This window comes from Microcaecilia unicolor, chromosome 4, assembly GCF_901765095.1.
Source record: "Microcaecilia unicolor chromosome 4, aMicUni1.1, whole genome shotgun sequence".
NCBI classification, from domain to species: Eukaryota; Metazoa; Chordata; class Amphibia; order Gymnophiona; family Siphonopidae; genus Microcaecilia; species Microcaecilia unicolor.
In genome coordinates, this window is record NC_044034.1 from 178,805,841 (window position 1) to 178,819,752 (window position 13,912).

The window sequence follows — 13,912 nt, forward strand, 5'->3', positions numbered from 1 at the left end:
GATATGGATTGCAGGGCAGGCCTCAAGCAGAGAGGGGAAATGCTGGATAGGGATGAATGGAGGGGGCAGGTGACAGACAAACATGGATGGCCATGGATTGGGAGGGCAGGGCTCACGGACAGAGGGGAATTGCTGGAAAAGGATGAATGGAGGGGGCAGGGGACAGATGGCCATGGATTGGGAGGGCACGGCTCACACTCTCTCTCTCATATACAATGTCTTTCTCACTCTCACACACTCTGTCTCACATTCACTCTCTATGTGCCACACAGTCACTCACACACTCGCTTGGTCTCATACACTCACTCAAACAGAGAATCTGTGTCTCACACACTCTCTCTCTCGCCCACACACACACACTCTCACTCACACTGTGTCTCACATACACACTTGCACACACTCTCATTCTCACACACACACTCTCTCACAAACACACTCACACCCAGACTCACGCTCTCTCTCACACAATCACACTTTCACTCCGACTCTCAAACAGTCACTCTCACATACACTCTCCCAAACATACACACTCCGAGGAAAACCTTGCTAGCGCCCGTTTCATTTGTGTCAGAAACGGGCCTTTTTTACTAGTTTCATATAAAACTAGTTCTGAGCCATTTTATAGTACATTATCAGAGATGCCAAGTTACCCAGTTCCAGGCTGGAGACTTTTTGGCCAGTCCTGGTTTTGAACGTGCATCCCAAAGCAGTGTGGGATTTGCAGTGCCTGATCTGCTCATTGATATCAGTGCTGTAGGTCCCATAATGCAGCAGGATGGGGTGATCAGAAATCCAGAACTGTCCCAAATCTTCAGCCTGGAACTAGGTAACTTGGCATCTCTGCATTATATAGCATGCCCTGTTGGGTATGTAAGTAAACATAATTAATGTGGGCTTATGCCACCACAAACACATTGTAGGTAATAATAATAACAACCTAGGGTTGGGAGTATATTTATGTTTGTGTCAATTTTGATCTGTTGAAAAGCAGACCTAGCATAGGACCTCTCCCTGTATTGTAACTTTGTAAGCTCATATCTGTGCCTGTGCTCTGTGCTCTGGCCCTTCAGCTTCTGTTCAAATGTGTCTATGGCAACCAACAAACATTAGGGATCAAGTGCAATGTAATGGGAGTGAGTTCCCGCGGACCACAGAGGGAGGACACCTATAGCCTCAGAAGCTTCCAAGAAAGCTGGTAAGTAATCTTTAGGCAAGTGTTCCTGCAAAGAGCTCCAAAGAGATTTTACAATCGTCCAAAAGAGAAAATCCTGTAATATCTGTAAGGCAGGATATGTAATAATGCTACAGACAACAATGGAATAAGCAGAGTTTGGAGGAAAGTTAGTCATTTCTGTGTACTCTGTCAGACATTTTTGCTGAAGCACAAACATGAAAAAACCTCTACGTCAGCAACACAAAGTCCAAAATGAGTAGAGGAGGACAAACAACAACCAGCCGTGGGGATGAATAAGAATATTCTTATATTCATCCCCATGGCTGGTCATCATTTATGTCCTCCTCTACTCATTTTAGACATTTTTGCTGAACATTTGGCATTTCCTACTATGTTGGGCACAATCTCGTTGATAGAGAGTGTGAGAAAAAGAGGTGTGTGAGGGGGATTAATTCACAGTGACAAATATAACCTTGATTTAACATTAGAAAGAACACTCTTAAGTTTATTACATATACTCAGCTGAAGCTGCTGGAGAAAACAGTGACATATTTTCTGGGGAGAAAATGTTACATGATGAAGTCAACATAAAAAATAAACAGAAATACGTTTGCTTGTTTGCTATGTGACGGAACGTTAACATTGTAACAGTTTGAAATAGAAGCCATACAACAGTCTGATATCAATGCCTTGTACAAATCCAGATGATCCCAACTATGATGTAGTCAGTACTGTACAGAAACACACATGAGACAGCCCCCTTCTCCAGGGAACTTACAATCAATTCAAGATACAGAGACACCCAATTGTCTTTTTTCTGTTACTTAATTATCAAGAAAATAAGAACAATCTTAGGGGTCTTTTTACCAAGCTACTGTTTTCCTATTTCTTCGATTAATGGCCATGCACTAATATTATAATTGGCGTGCAGCCATTTACTGCCTGAGTCCTTACCGCCATCTATTTAGCAGGTGGTAAGGGCTCATGTGCTAATCTGGTGGTAATGGGGCAGTGCGTGGCAATGGCCGTGCACTACTCGATTACTGCTGGCAATGCCTTCTTCCCCCTCCCCCCATGCTAGAAAATACAAATAATTTTTATGGGGTGGGAAACAGTGTACAGCAAAATCAGAACTACCGCAGGGCACGTCCGGCGGTATTGCAGATTTCCCATGCACTACCCGTGCAGTAGCCCTACTGCTGCTTGATAAAATGGTCCCTTAGATTGCAAAATAGAAATATCACAATAAACAGAGAATAAGATGCAATTAATCAAATAAAATAAGTAAGAAGTATACAATTATTAAAGCATTCTATTTTGTTCACATAACATAGTACCTAGAGAAGTAGAAAAAGAATTATAAAATGATTTATTTATTAGGATTTATTTACTGCCTTTTTGAAGGAATTCACTCAAGGTGGTGTACAACAAGATCAATCTGGACATAGACAATAGACAATATCAACAGAAAAAATATTCAGATAACAGTACATACAGTGTCAACATAATACACAATAACACATCTTAATAGGTAGCATAGGGTGTAAATGACGGTGGAGCATAACATAACACTATTTTTATAGTCCACAATTCCTCGCAGTTCAAAGCGGGTTACATACAAAGAAGCTGGACAAACCAGGAAGTACAATAACAAACATTATTCATTAAAAACTAATACAATCTCTTCCTTCCATAATTCTGAAGCAAATAGGTGATCATCTAAAATGTGCATTACTAGATGCCTGGACTATCAAAATGTTAAGTTATGTTGTTTTATAATAAAACATCTTAATAGACAGCACAGGGTGTAAATGAAGGAGGAACATATAGACAGATAAGATAGAATAAAACTAACTTAAAGAAAGTTGCACGTGGTGTCAGAAAGGTGCATGAAATGGGGGGGGGGATATATTTGTAGGTTGTCATATTTGTAAATACCAATTTTTCTTGTAAATTTGCAGTTAATTTTTTTTAGTGATGTAGTTTCTGTTACCGAAGCCATTCTTTCTTTTAAGGAGTAAAAGGTCTCTTCCAAAAATGAGTGCACATCTTGGAGATAGAAGTGGTCTGACATTTTTTTTTTAGGGTAATCCAAATTAAGAGGTTCAGCATCTAATAAGCATTCAGTTACTTCAAGCTTAACATTCACTTGAAGTACAGTACCTTTTTAAAAATAATGTTATATATCAAAGTTTGTTTATGGAAATTCCCAAGACTGACTAATTCATTCATACTATCAGTGACGTAACAGGGAGATTTTGTGCTAAATACATTGGACAGGTTAATTGCAATGTGATGAATTTTAATATAGAACTGGATTATGTGTCAGGAAATTTATGATTTTTTTGGTATGCCCATTCATTCAGGTAAAATTGATTCCCCACCTTATAAAATCAATCAGTGTACATGTTTACATGCACTCCTAATAAAACCCATAACTATAGAAAAACAAATTGCAAAATAATAAATGAGAGATTTCAAAAGCTAATAATACAGCGAGAGAGAGAGAGAGAGATGTTTAGAATAGTAAAGGAACTTTGGGGGAGGGTCACCTAGCTGAGAATAAGGAATCCTGACAGAAGGATTTTAATAGTATGGCTCAGTTCTTCACACAGAAAGTGGAGGAGTAGCCTAGCAGCCTGAGAACCTGGGGACTTAGGTTCAATTCCTACTGGAGATCCTTGTGCCTCTGGATAAGCCACTTAACCCTCCATTGCCCCAGGTACAAAAACTTAGGGATCCTTTTACCAAGCAGCGGTAGGGCTACTGCGTGGCACTGCCCAGTGGTAGTTCTGAGTTTGCTGTGCACCATTTCCTGCACTAGAAATTTGTTTTTATTTTCTAGCGCAGGGGTGGGGAGTAGGCATTCCTGGCAGTAATTGGACAGCGTGGGCACTAAGGTTATGGGCTGAGAGTGATATTTATGAGGTGAGTGTATCTATTATGCTGCCAATCAGACTAGGATCCACCTTAGCAGTTTAAAAATACAAGAAATAAATCAATTGTACAGCAACAGCAAAAATTAAGTCTCTAAATGATGTATCATAAAACCAATAAGGCCAAGATCAGAAAAGAAGATTTTCATGTTTCAAAACATTCACAGAGACCCCAAAGAAACCCAACTACTGCTTTAAACCAAAAAAAGTGGCTCATGGTAGTGTTGGTGTGTGGAATTGCCGCATGCTGAGGCCACTTTTTACCACAGTGTGAAAAAGGCATTTATTTATGTTGGAGTCATTAATGGCCATGCGCTAATATCAAAATTAGCGTGTGGCCATTTACTACCTGAGACCTTAACACCATCTATTTGGTAAGCAATAAGGGCTCACGCACTAACCTGATGGTAATCAGGATGTCAGACTCACAGATCAGCAACGCAGCCGTGCCGGAGCCTGGCACTGAAGAGGACTATGGCTGGCGGGGGTTGGGGACCCCCACCAGCAAAGGTACCCGATGGTGGCGGGGGAGGGTTGGCGGCAGAGGGAAGGGGGGGGGGGTCGAAGGAGGCGGGGGCGGCAGTCAATCAGAATCGAGTCCCAGTCATTCTCTTGCCTGTCTTAGCAGAATCATAACAGTACCATAGAAAGGCAGTATATCAAATGCATGACCTGACCCAATTACTGAGATCCTATTGCTTGCGAGAACGTTAGCACATTTAAAACATTGTCTATTAGCATATTATAACAACATAAATAAATCCAGGGATCCACTTTATTAGTCATTGTGTTTTTTCCTGAAAAGCTGCTGACATGAAACTTTCACTTCAGAAGTACCCTCAGAAATTCTGCTGTCATTTTATAGGGTGCGACTTCTCAGGAAATGAATCCTTCAGTGGGACCACAGTGCCCCGATGAGAAATACTGCAGTGTGATGATGGAGCTGAACAAACCCCCTTGCAACAGGCTGCTGCCTCCATACTCTTGTGCTTTAACTAGTTGCCCCTTACTTGCTCATCATTCCTGGACTAGGACATCACCCATTCATCAACGGTAAAACAGAGTTAGTGAAAAGAAATACGTCATGGTTCATGATTTTAGCCTAGATGGACCAGATTCTATATATGACACCTAGAAATTATATAAGGTATGCCTAAATTTAGGCATTCTTTATAGAATAAGCTTACAGTTTATAGAAAATGCCGAGTACCCATCTGTGCGACTAAATTTAGTTGTGGGCAGTTACGCCAAGTAAAACTTGGTGTCAATGCCGACGCCTAAATTATGTGCAGATTGGGTATATTCTATAACCACGGGCATAGACTTTAAAAATGCCTACAACTCACCCATTCCACAACTGTGGCCACACCTCCTTTATGAATTTAGAATTTATGCAAATCATGTTATAGAATATGCTCAGACAGTTCTGCATGTAAATTCTAATGCCTATTAGTGTCAATAATTGCTTCTTAATTGGTAATTATTAGCACTGACTGGCTTGTTAAGTAATTAAATTGCATGTGCAAATCCAGAATACGACTGGATTTGCACACGCAACTTAAGTCGCACTATATAGAATCCCGGGGTATATGTACATTTGGCTACAGTTATTATTTGTTGCAACAACAAGGTAAATATGGGCCTGATATTCAGCCAGTGGCAATCAGCGTTTTGTTGACCATTTCCAGTATTAAACCCAGAAATACAATGCCAAGTCATATCCAGGCACCGGCATTGAATTTCAGGGTTTCCAGAGCCAGCTAATGCATAGCCGTTTAAATGCAATATTTAGCACTTAGCCAGCTAAGGATTACTGCACAAAAATAGCAGTTACTTTTATGTGGTCCTATTTATGCAGTTAACATGGATGATTAAGCTCTGAATATCCAAGTGCTGACTCCACCATCAGAATGCTGTTGAAAATTAGCGGTTAGCCAAGAACAGGTGTTTTAACCAGCCAGAAATTCGTTATCATCACTTAAGTGTTTATTCAAGCAGCAAAATACAGTTCTTAGTTCTTTTTACCTATTTGAAAATGAGAATGCCATAGCAGCTTAAGTGATGTTTTATTTTTAATATGTATTCATATCATAATTTACATAGAAGCATAGAACATGATGGCAGATAAAGACCATATAACAATGGCATCTGGTCTGCTCACCCACACCAGCTCCTCAGTTCTACAATCCATTCCTCTCCTTAAGAGACCCTCTGGGCCAGTGGCGTACCAAGGGGGGGGGGTGGTGGGGGCGGTCCGCCCCGGGTGCACGCCGCTGGGGGGGTGCCGCGCGCCTGACGACTCTTCGTTTTCATGCTCCCTTTGCCCTGGAACAGGTTACTTCCTGTTCCGGGGCACAGGGAGCATGAAAATGAAGAGCTGGCAGGTGCGCGGCACCCCCCCCCCCCCCCCCCCAGCGGCATGCACCTGGGGGGGGATTCATTCACCGGGGGGGGGCCCGCTGTTCCGGGGGGGGGGGGGCGCTGCACCGGGGGCGGGGCGCATCAGCGATCCACCCCGGGTGTCAGCCCCCCTAGGAATGCCACTGCTCTGGGCTTCTTCCACACTTTGTCACTACCAGTTCCACTGGGAGGCTATTCCATGCCTCACAGCCCTTCTCTAAAAAAGTATTTCCTTAGATTACTGCTGAATCTACCCCCTTTCACCCTCATTGTATGACCCTTCATTCTAGAGCTTCCTTTCAATTAAGAGTCTTACCCCCTGTTCATCTATTCCTTGGGCTATTTAAATATCTCTATCATATCCAGTGGCGTACCAAGGGGGGGGGGCAGTGGGGGCGGTCCACCCTGGGTGCACTCCGCTGGGGGGGTGCCGCGGCGCGCGCCTGTCAGCTGACTTCGCTACAGCTCCCTCTGCCCCGGAACAGGTTACTTCCTGTTCCAGCCGGGGCAGAGGGAGCTGCAGCGAAGTTAGCGAAGTCAGCGAACTCAGCTGACAGGCGCGCGCCGTGGCACCCCCCCCAGCGGCATGCACCCGGGGGGGGGTGTCATTTCACGGGGGGGGGGGGGACGCATCGGCACTCCGCCCCGGATGTCATGCTGGCTAGGATCGCCACTGATCATATCACTCTTGTTCTATCTTTCCTCCAGAATATACATATTTAGATCTTCAAGCCTGAGTCCATATGCTTAATGACAGAGACTATTGACTATCTTAGTAGCCATCCTATGGATTAATTCCATCTAATTTATATCCTTTAGAAGATGCAAGCTCCACACAAGATCTGACCAGAGACATATACCAAAGAGATACTATTACCTTCTTTTTCCTGCTGGCCATTCCTCTTCCTATGCACTCAAGCATCCTTCTGGCTTTTGCTCTCACCTTATCTACCTGTTTGGCTACCTTAAGATCATCAGATACGACTACCCCCAGTATCCACTCCTAATTCACACACACTCCCCTTCTCACCAATACCTTACCACTCTGTTCAGCCTCAATGCTTCACTGCTTCCTTGGGTTTTTGCAACCCAAATGTATGACACTGCATTTTTAGCATTATATCTAAGCAGCTAAAATCTATACCATTTCTTAAGCTTTGCTAGATCTCTTCTCATGTTATCAGAAATTTTTATAAAAGACCTCCTACAATATCTCTTATGAAAATGTTAAAAAGAATTGGATCAAGGTCCAACCCTGTGGCACACCACTGGCAACCCTTTGTTACCTCCCATTCGTTGCTAATCCAATCACTTTAGAGTCCATACAATGAGGTTCAGTTTATTTGTAAGTTGCCTATGTGGAGCTATGCCAAAAAGGCATTATTGTGAAATTCAAATACACCACGTCTAGTGTTCTCCCCCAATCCAACATTCTGGTCATACTTGTTCATTGGTAACTCAAGGTGAGTTACATTCAGGTACGGCAGTTATTTCCCTGTCCTCAGAGGATATAACATCTAAAGGCAAGATTTACTAAAATGTGTTACTGTTTATTAATCACCACCGATCCTACTTTATAGAATGAGGCTATTTATTAACAACACACATTAATTGTGCTAGCATGCACTAATGCAGAAGCACAGTTTAGTAACTCTAGGCCTACGTTTGTATCTCAGGCAATGGAGGTGAGTGACTCATTCAAGATTAGAAAGAGCAATAGTAGGATTTGAACCCTGGCTTTCCTGGTTAACAGCCTGCTGCTCAAACCTCTAGATCATTCAAGTCATGGTGGACCAATAGCTGGGGAAACAAGAACTTGAGTTATTGCCACATGATTGGAGCTTCAGACTAGCACTTTCTAAGGGTTCTGAGTTCTCTCCAAAGATGTCTGGCACTGGCGCCCTCTTGTCAAGTGCTCCTAAATGTTCTGCAATCTTGCCTTATAAAGAGGTGTATGCCTTTAAGGGTCATGGATTTGATATACCACGTTTCTGTGGTACAATCAAATCCTGGAGACACCTGACATGGAGCACTTTGTTATTGGAATTGCACAGCATATAAAATTAGTAGTTGGCATCTTGCAGCACCATTGTTGAGGGCATCCTTTTCTTTATTTAAGGTGCTCCTGGGCTGGCCACTGCCCTTATTTCTCAGATGTTGCCTGTACAAGATTCATAGGTTCTGCCCCTCGAACATCAAACACCCCAGTTCTGGCAAGGAGGGAGCCAGATGGGTTTTACTATCTTGCTACAATAATAGAAGAGTTGGAGGTAAGTTGATGAAATTGAAGCTTATCATTTTTATTTTTTACTGTGCCCAACAAACAAGCTTCTTTTTAAATGTAGTTAATAATTAGAAAGCTTTGAAAACCATAGGAGCCATGGAAGAGATGTCTAATGACTAATCACTTTTGAAAGATGTGACCATGGGATGTCTGCTGTGTGACATACAAGGCTGTCTGAGTAGGATAGTCATTACAAAATAAATAAAATCACTGTTTATATATGTCAAGTTGCTGCTGGAATCTAAGGTTCCTTTTTCACAAGATTAAGGGAAGTGGGTGGCCTGGTGGTACTGCTCAGCATTGCCATGTGGAGGACCTGGGTTTGATTGCTGAGTCAGCTCTTCCACTCTCTGTAATAGTAGGGCAGGTCCAAGAGTATCTAACATTTTAGGCAAACCTTCACCTGTGGACTGGGATCCCCACCTTGGATGGCTCAAGGCCCTCCCTCCACCCTACTCACACCAAGCATTTTTCCTTCCTCACTAAAGTCTAGAATCGTCCTTTCCCTACCCCTCCTCCTGTGGTGTCCAATATTTCTCCCCTTGCCTACTTTCCCCCTCATGATGTCCAACATTTCTCCTTTCCTACTCCCCCTGTTGGGGTCCAACATCTGTCTCCTTCCCTACCATCCCCATGGTGTTCAGCATCTCCTCTCCCCTTCTCCTTGCCCCAAAGTGTTCCAACAGTTTCCTTTCCTTTCCTTACTGACACAACAATCAGCATGCCTATTCAGCACTCATTGTGGTTGGTGCGAGGCCTTGAGCATTTGCACATTCAAGGCCCACCAGGTCAAACAGGAAGGCTGGAAGGGGCAGGACCCAACAGGCCTTGAACATGTATGGATGCTCAAGATTCCTAGTCAAACATGTTGTCTTCCATAAGCATGCTGTCATGTCAGTACCACCTCCAAAATTGTGCTGCCCTAGGTGGACACCTAATCCACCTAGGAGCCAGGCAAGCCCTGTATGGCAACTTGGGCTGGTCTGTGAAGGCAGTCCATGGAAAGGAGGGAGTCCTAGTTATTGCATAAAGTTGTCACATAATGACTAGATTTAGACCCTATGCTTGTAGAGATTTGTAAAGAGCTTCAGGATTTGGATCCACTACGATCCCCAGGTAATTCTGAATGAGGGCTCCCACTGTTGGATATCATCCCCAGTTCTGAGCTGGAACAATACGTTAACAATGGCCACAACTCCCTTCCCCAGCTCTCCCAGAGGCTGTGAGCCCTATCTGCACAGCATCCCCAGAATCCAGGATGTGGAAGATCCAATCTGACAACTGAGCCAAGGTCCCTGTGCCCAGAGGGATTCAGCATGGTCCTTGAGCCACAGGGCTGAATTGTATGCAATACATTTTTATTATGCTCTATAAAAGCTTTTGCACCTTAAAATGAGCTGTGATGTGTAGTAAAGTCAGTCACTTGCAGAATAGGCCATGTGAGACACAAGCTTTGGCTGAGTTGAATTACATATTTCAATTCTGTCTACTTTACAGGCCTTCCCATTTTAATAATACCTTTCACTTTTTATCTACTGCCCCTAGGAGGAAAGAGGAGTTTTTCTAGTGGAGTTTGACAGACCACACCCCAAGGGAGAAAAATACCAAACTGGATTGCAGAGAACTGCAAGCGATGACATCATCCAATACTTTGATGCAATGAGGCACTGCATAGTGCCTGGTGCCAAGGTTTTAGCCCCCTGGGAGCCCCAGTTAACAAGATATGGTCCTGGGACGGTGGTGCTGGGAATTGAAATGAGAGATCCTCTGAGAGGTAGGCATCACAGCACTGAAATCAGGGGCAGACGATCAGCATGCATAATAGTATGATTTGTGATGCTGTACTAGAAACACTTATCACTGTTTAGAAAGAACTGAACACAGCAAGAAGGTATCAGCTGCAGAGATATGTAAAGACTTCTCCGAAGGGAATTTTCTGAACCGCACTTGTCAGCAAGTTTTCCATCTATAATATCATTTTCTCTTTCTCTCACCACCACAAAACAAAGCTCACACACTCAGGGCTGGAGCAATTTTGCACAGATTTTGGGAGCAAAGCCACCTTTACTTACCACAGCAGAAAATTACTCCATCCCCACATAATTTTAAATCAGAACAGCCCTTGTGTAAAGATTGTCCCTTGGTTCTAAGCAAGGAAGCCTTCTTATTCTGTTTTGTTTGTTCAACCTAAACAGTAGTAAAATACCACTTTTAAAAGAAAACCTCATTGTTTTGATTTTTGCTCACACCTTTTCATTAGCAGCTCAGACACAAGTAATTCTCTGTTCCCAAAGGTCTTATGACCCAAGAGTTGCATTTGCTAAACCTCGCCAGGTGATGAAAGAGCAGATCTAGTTCTAGAAAAGCCTACCTCTCCAGCTCAACTGCTCAGTGGCAGGAACATGCTTTGCTCTCACCACTGTACTGTCTTCTCTGCATGTCCACTTGCACCAGCACAGGTTTAAATGTAAGAACAGGTGCTTCCATGGGCAGTGCCAGCAACGGAGCATGGAGGAGAGCTAAATGACATACTCTCATCGCTGTGAAAGATAGAGTCAATGTCAATAGGGAGAGGTGTGGAAGCAGCCATGCAGACGGGGGAGGGGCACCAACACAACAGTTAGCTCAGAACGCCACAAGCCAACACTGTTAATGGGGGATTTAACATGCATGGACAGCGCTGCATTAACTATTAGTGTGCACATTTGAATTAGAGGGTGTGCTATGGGTGGTCTTAACAAGCAAGTCATTACTGGGCATTAATTGCAAATACAGCAGATAATGTCGTGCAGGTAGCCAGACCTTCAGAGGTGTACTTAACTGAATTCCATGCTCCACAAGTGCTGGGAATGGCCCTAAAATCAACACCAGCATTCAAATGATTATATGGTCATAAATGTTGCTTAAAATTTCATTCTATGTTACTTGTAACAAAGCTTGGATAGAAGCACGGTGAGTTAGACTACAAAAAAAAAATCCAAGTCTCACCTTCAAACTGACAAATTAAACAGTTGGATTTTTTAAATATCAAAATATAGGAAGACTAAGGGTCCCTTTTACCAAGGGCCCTGTGGTAGCGGCAGCATGTGGATTTGCTACGCGCCAAGGCCCCTTTTACTGCAGTGGGTAAAAGGCAATAGCTGTACGGTAAGTGCATACTTGCTGCATGGCCTTTTCCAGGGGGAGCACTTGTAACCAGGCGCCTCTCTTGTGCAATCAGGGATAGAACAATCTCCTCTAGCCACAGGCTCCCGGTACAATGAAGAAATAGATATCCACCAGTAACTTCAAACTCAAGGACTTTATTCCATGCAGGTTTCTAGTACACAGTTCCAACAGCAGCATTCACCTTCAATCTTAAACACATATAAGCCACCTGAAAGTGGGTGGCCAGTAGTCCCCTTTAAGCCAAAGGCTCCTAGCACGTCAGGATTCAATATAGGCTACAGTCAGCTTCAGTCTAGGCTCTTTATCCAGTGCACCATAAACATTAGTTCAATTCCAAACAGCAGCAGCCCATTCAATTCATCACCATAGTTAACTCACAAAGCAGCAGTTATACTTTCTATTCTCTTCACCCTCATAATGAGCTCCATATTTTAGGGACTTCTCATACCCAAGAGATTCCCCCTGCAACAGCTTCACTAGTAAGGTCAATACTTTAGGGACTTCTTCTTACCCAAGGATCTCAGCCTGCAAATACTTCCAAGACTTCAGTACTTTAGGGACCTCCCTGCCCAAGGGTTTTCAGCCTGCAAATACTTCTCAGACTTCAGTACTTTAGGGACCTCCCTGCCCAAGGGTTTTCAGCCTGCAACTGCTTCTCGCCAGTGTTGCCAGGTGGGCGGTTTTACCGCCCAATTGGGCGGTTTTCCGCGACCCGCCGCGGGAAATTTTTGCCCGCGGCGGGTTGCGTTTTTTTGGGCTGTTTTTGGGCTTCAGGGCGGTTTTTTCGGCCGCGGGGGGCGGGGTTAGTGACGTTTTTTGGGCGGGGTTAGTGACGTGGGAGGCGGGGCCGATGACGTGGGAGGCGGGGCCGATGACGTGGGAGGCGGGGCCGATGACGGGGAGGCGGGGCCGATGACGTGGGAGGCGGGGCCGGTGACGGCGGGGGCGGGGTTGATGACGGCGGGGGCGGGGGTGATGACGCGGGGGTGGGGGTGTCAGGGGCGGGGTTTGTGTTTGGGCGGGTTTTGGGCTGTTTTTTGGGCTGGATTGGGCTGGAAAAAAAATTTCCACCTGGCAACCCTGCTTCTCGCCTTCCTTGCTGCTCTCCCTGAACTGAACTGCCGATACTCCTTCCCACCTGCCTAATCAAGCCCTGGCTTCTGCCTTCACAATCAATCATTCTCCACTCATTAGCTTCTCTACACCCCCATACCAGCTGAGTTGAGCATGAGCCTAATGAGGAGCTCCTGCACACAGGGTTTCCTAGCTCTCTTTCCCCCTAGGGCAGCCAATCTACACATCCTGTCAGCTTATTCCCTTGTCTTACCCTATTGCAGGTAGAAGTCCAGTCCGGGTTCCTCATCTCACCCCCTGGCTCCTTGCCTGCAATGCCTTCTGGGACTTGTAGTTCAGACTGAAGCTGCCTTAACCCAACTATCCTGGATGTGACTTTATCACACTCTTACCATCACCTTTTAAGGAAGCAGCACAGGTTCTCGAGCTAACCCAGCAGTAAAAAAAAACAAAAAAACAATTCCTGGTGTACACTGGGAGTGTCACTACTGCCGGCTCCTGCGGAAAGCCGTTGGTAGCACTGGATTGGTGCAGGACAACGTTGCAGTAGCTCTACCACAGCGTTGTAAGAGGGCCCCTAAATCTCAAAATAGCACAGCAACATACAGAATGGATAGATGAACCATGGCATGTCACATAAAACAATCAGAACTTGCCTACACCAAAAATAATACATTTTTGTCCTCTTTGTTCTGTGGCCTCAGCTTCTTGAAATGAACACTGTTCTTACCAGGAAACTGGTCTTGAGAATTTGCACCAAGGTGAACACACACTAGCTTTGTATCACACAGACAAAACCTGGGAGTTTGCACCTGTAACAAAATGTGGGGGTGAGGGTGAGCAGTTCTATAATTACATCTTAGTTTGTTTAATTGT

The 13,912-nt window shown here is 44.3% G+C and overlaps 1 protein-coding gene across 1 annotated transcript in view; it reads left to right on the forward strand.

The window, feature by feature from the left end:
- Nucleotides 1–1,134: 1,134 nt before the first annotated feature.
- C4H11orf16 (chromosome 4 C11orf16 homolog) overlaps nt 1,135–13,912 on the forward strand; it is a 32,093-nt gene continuing 19,315 nt past the window's right edge. The window contains exons 1-4 of the mRNA XM_030199498.1: nt 1,135–1,195; nt 4,976–5,163; nt 8,630–8,780; nt 10,340–10,568. Of these exons, the coding sequence (XP_030055358.1) occupies nt 4,994–5,163; nt 8,630–8,780; nt 10,340–10,568 (550 nt within the window). The 5' untranslated portion in view covers nt 1,135–1,195; nt 4,976–4,993. The remainder of the gene's footprint in view (nt 1,196–4,975; nt 5,164–8,629; nt 8,781–10,339; nt 10,569–13,912) is intronic.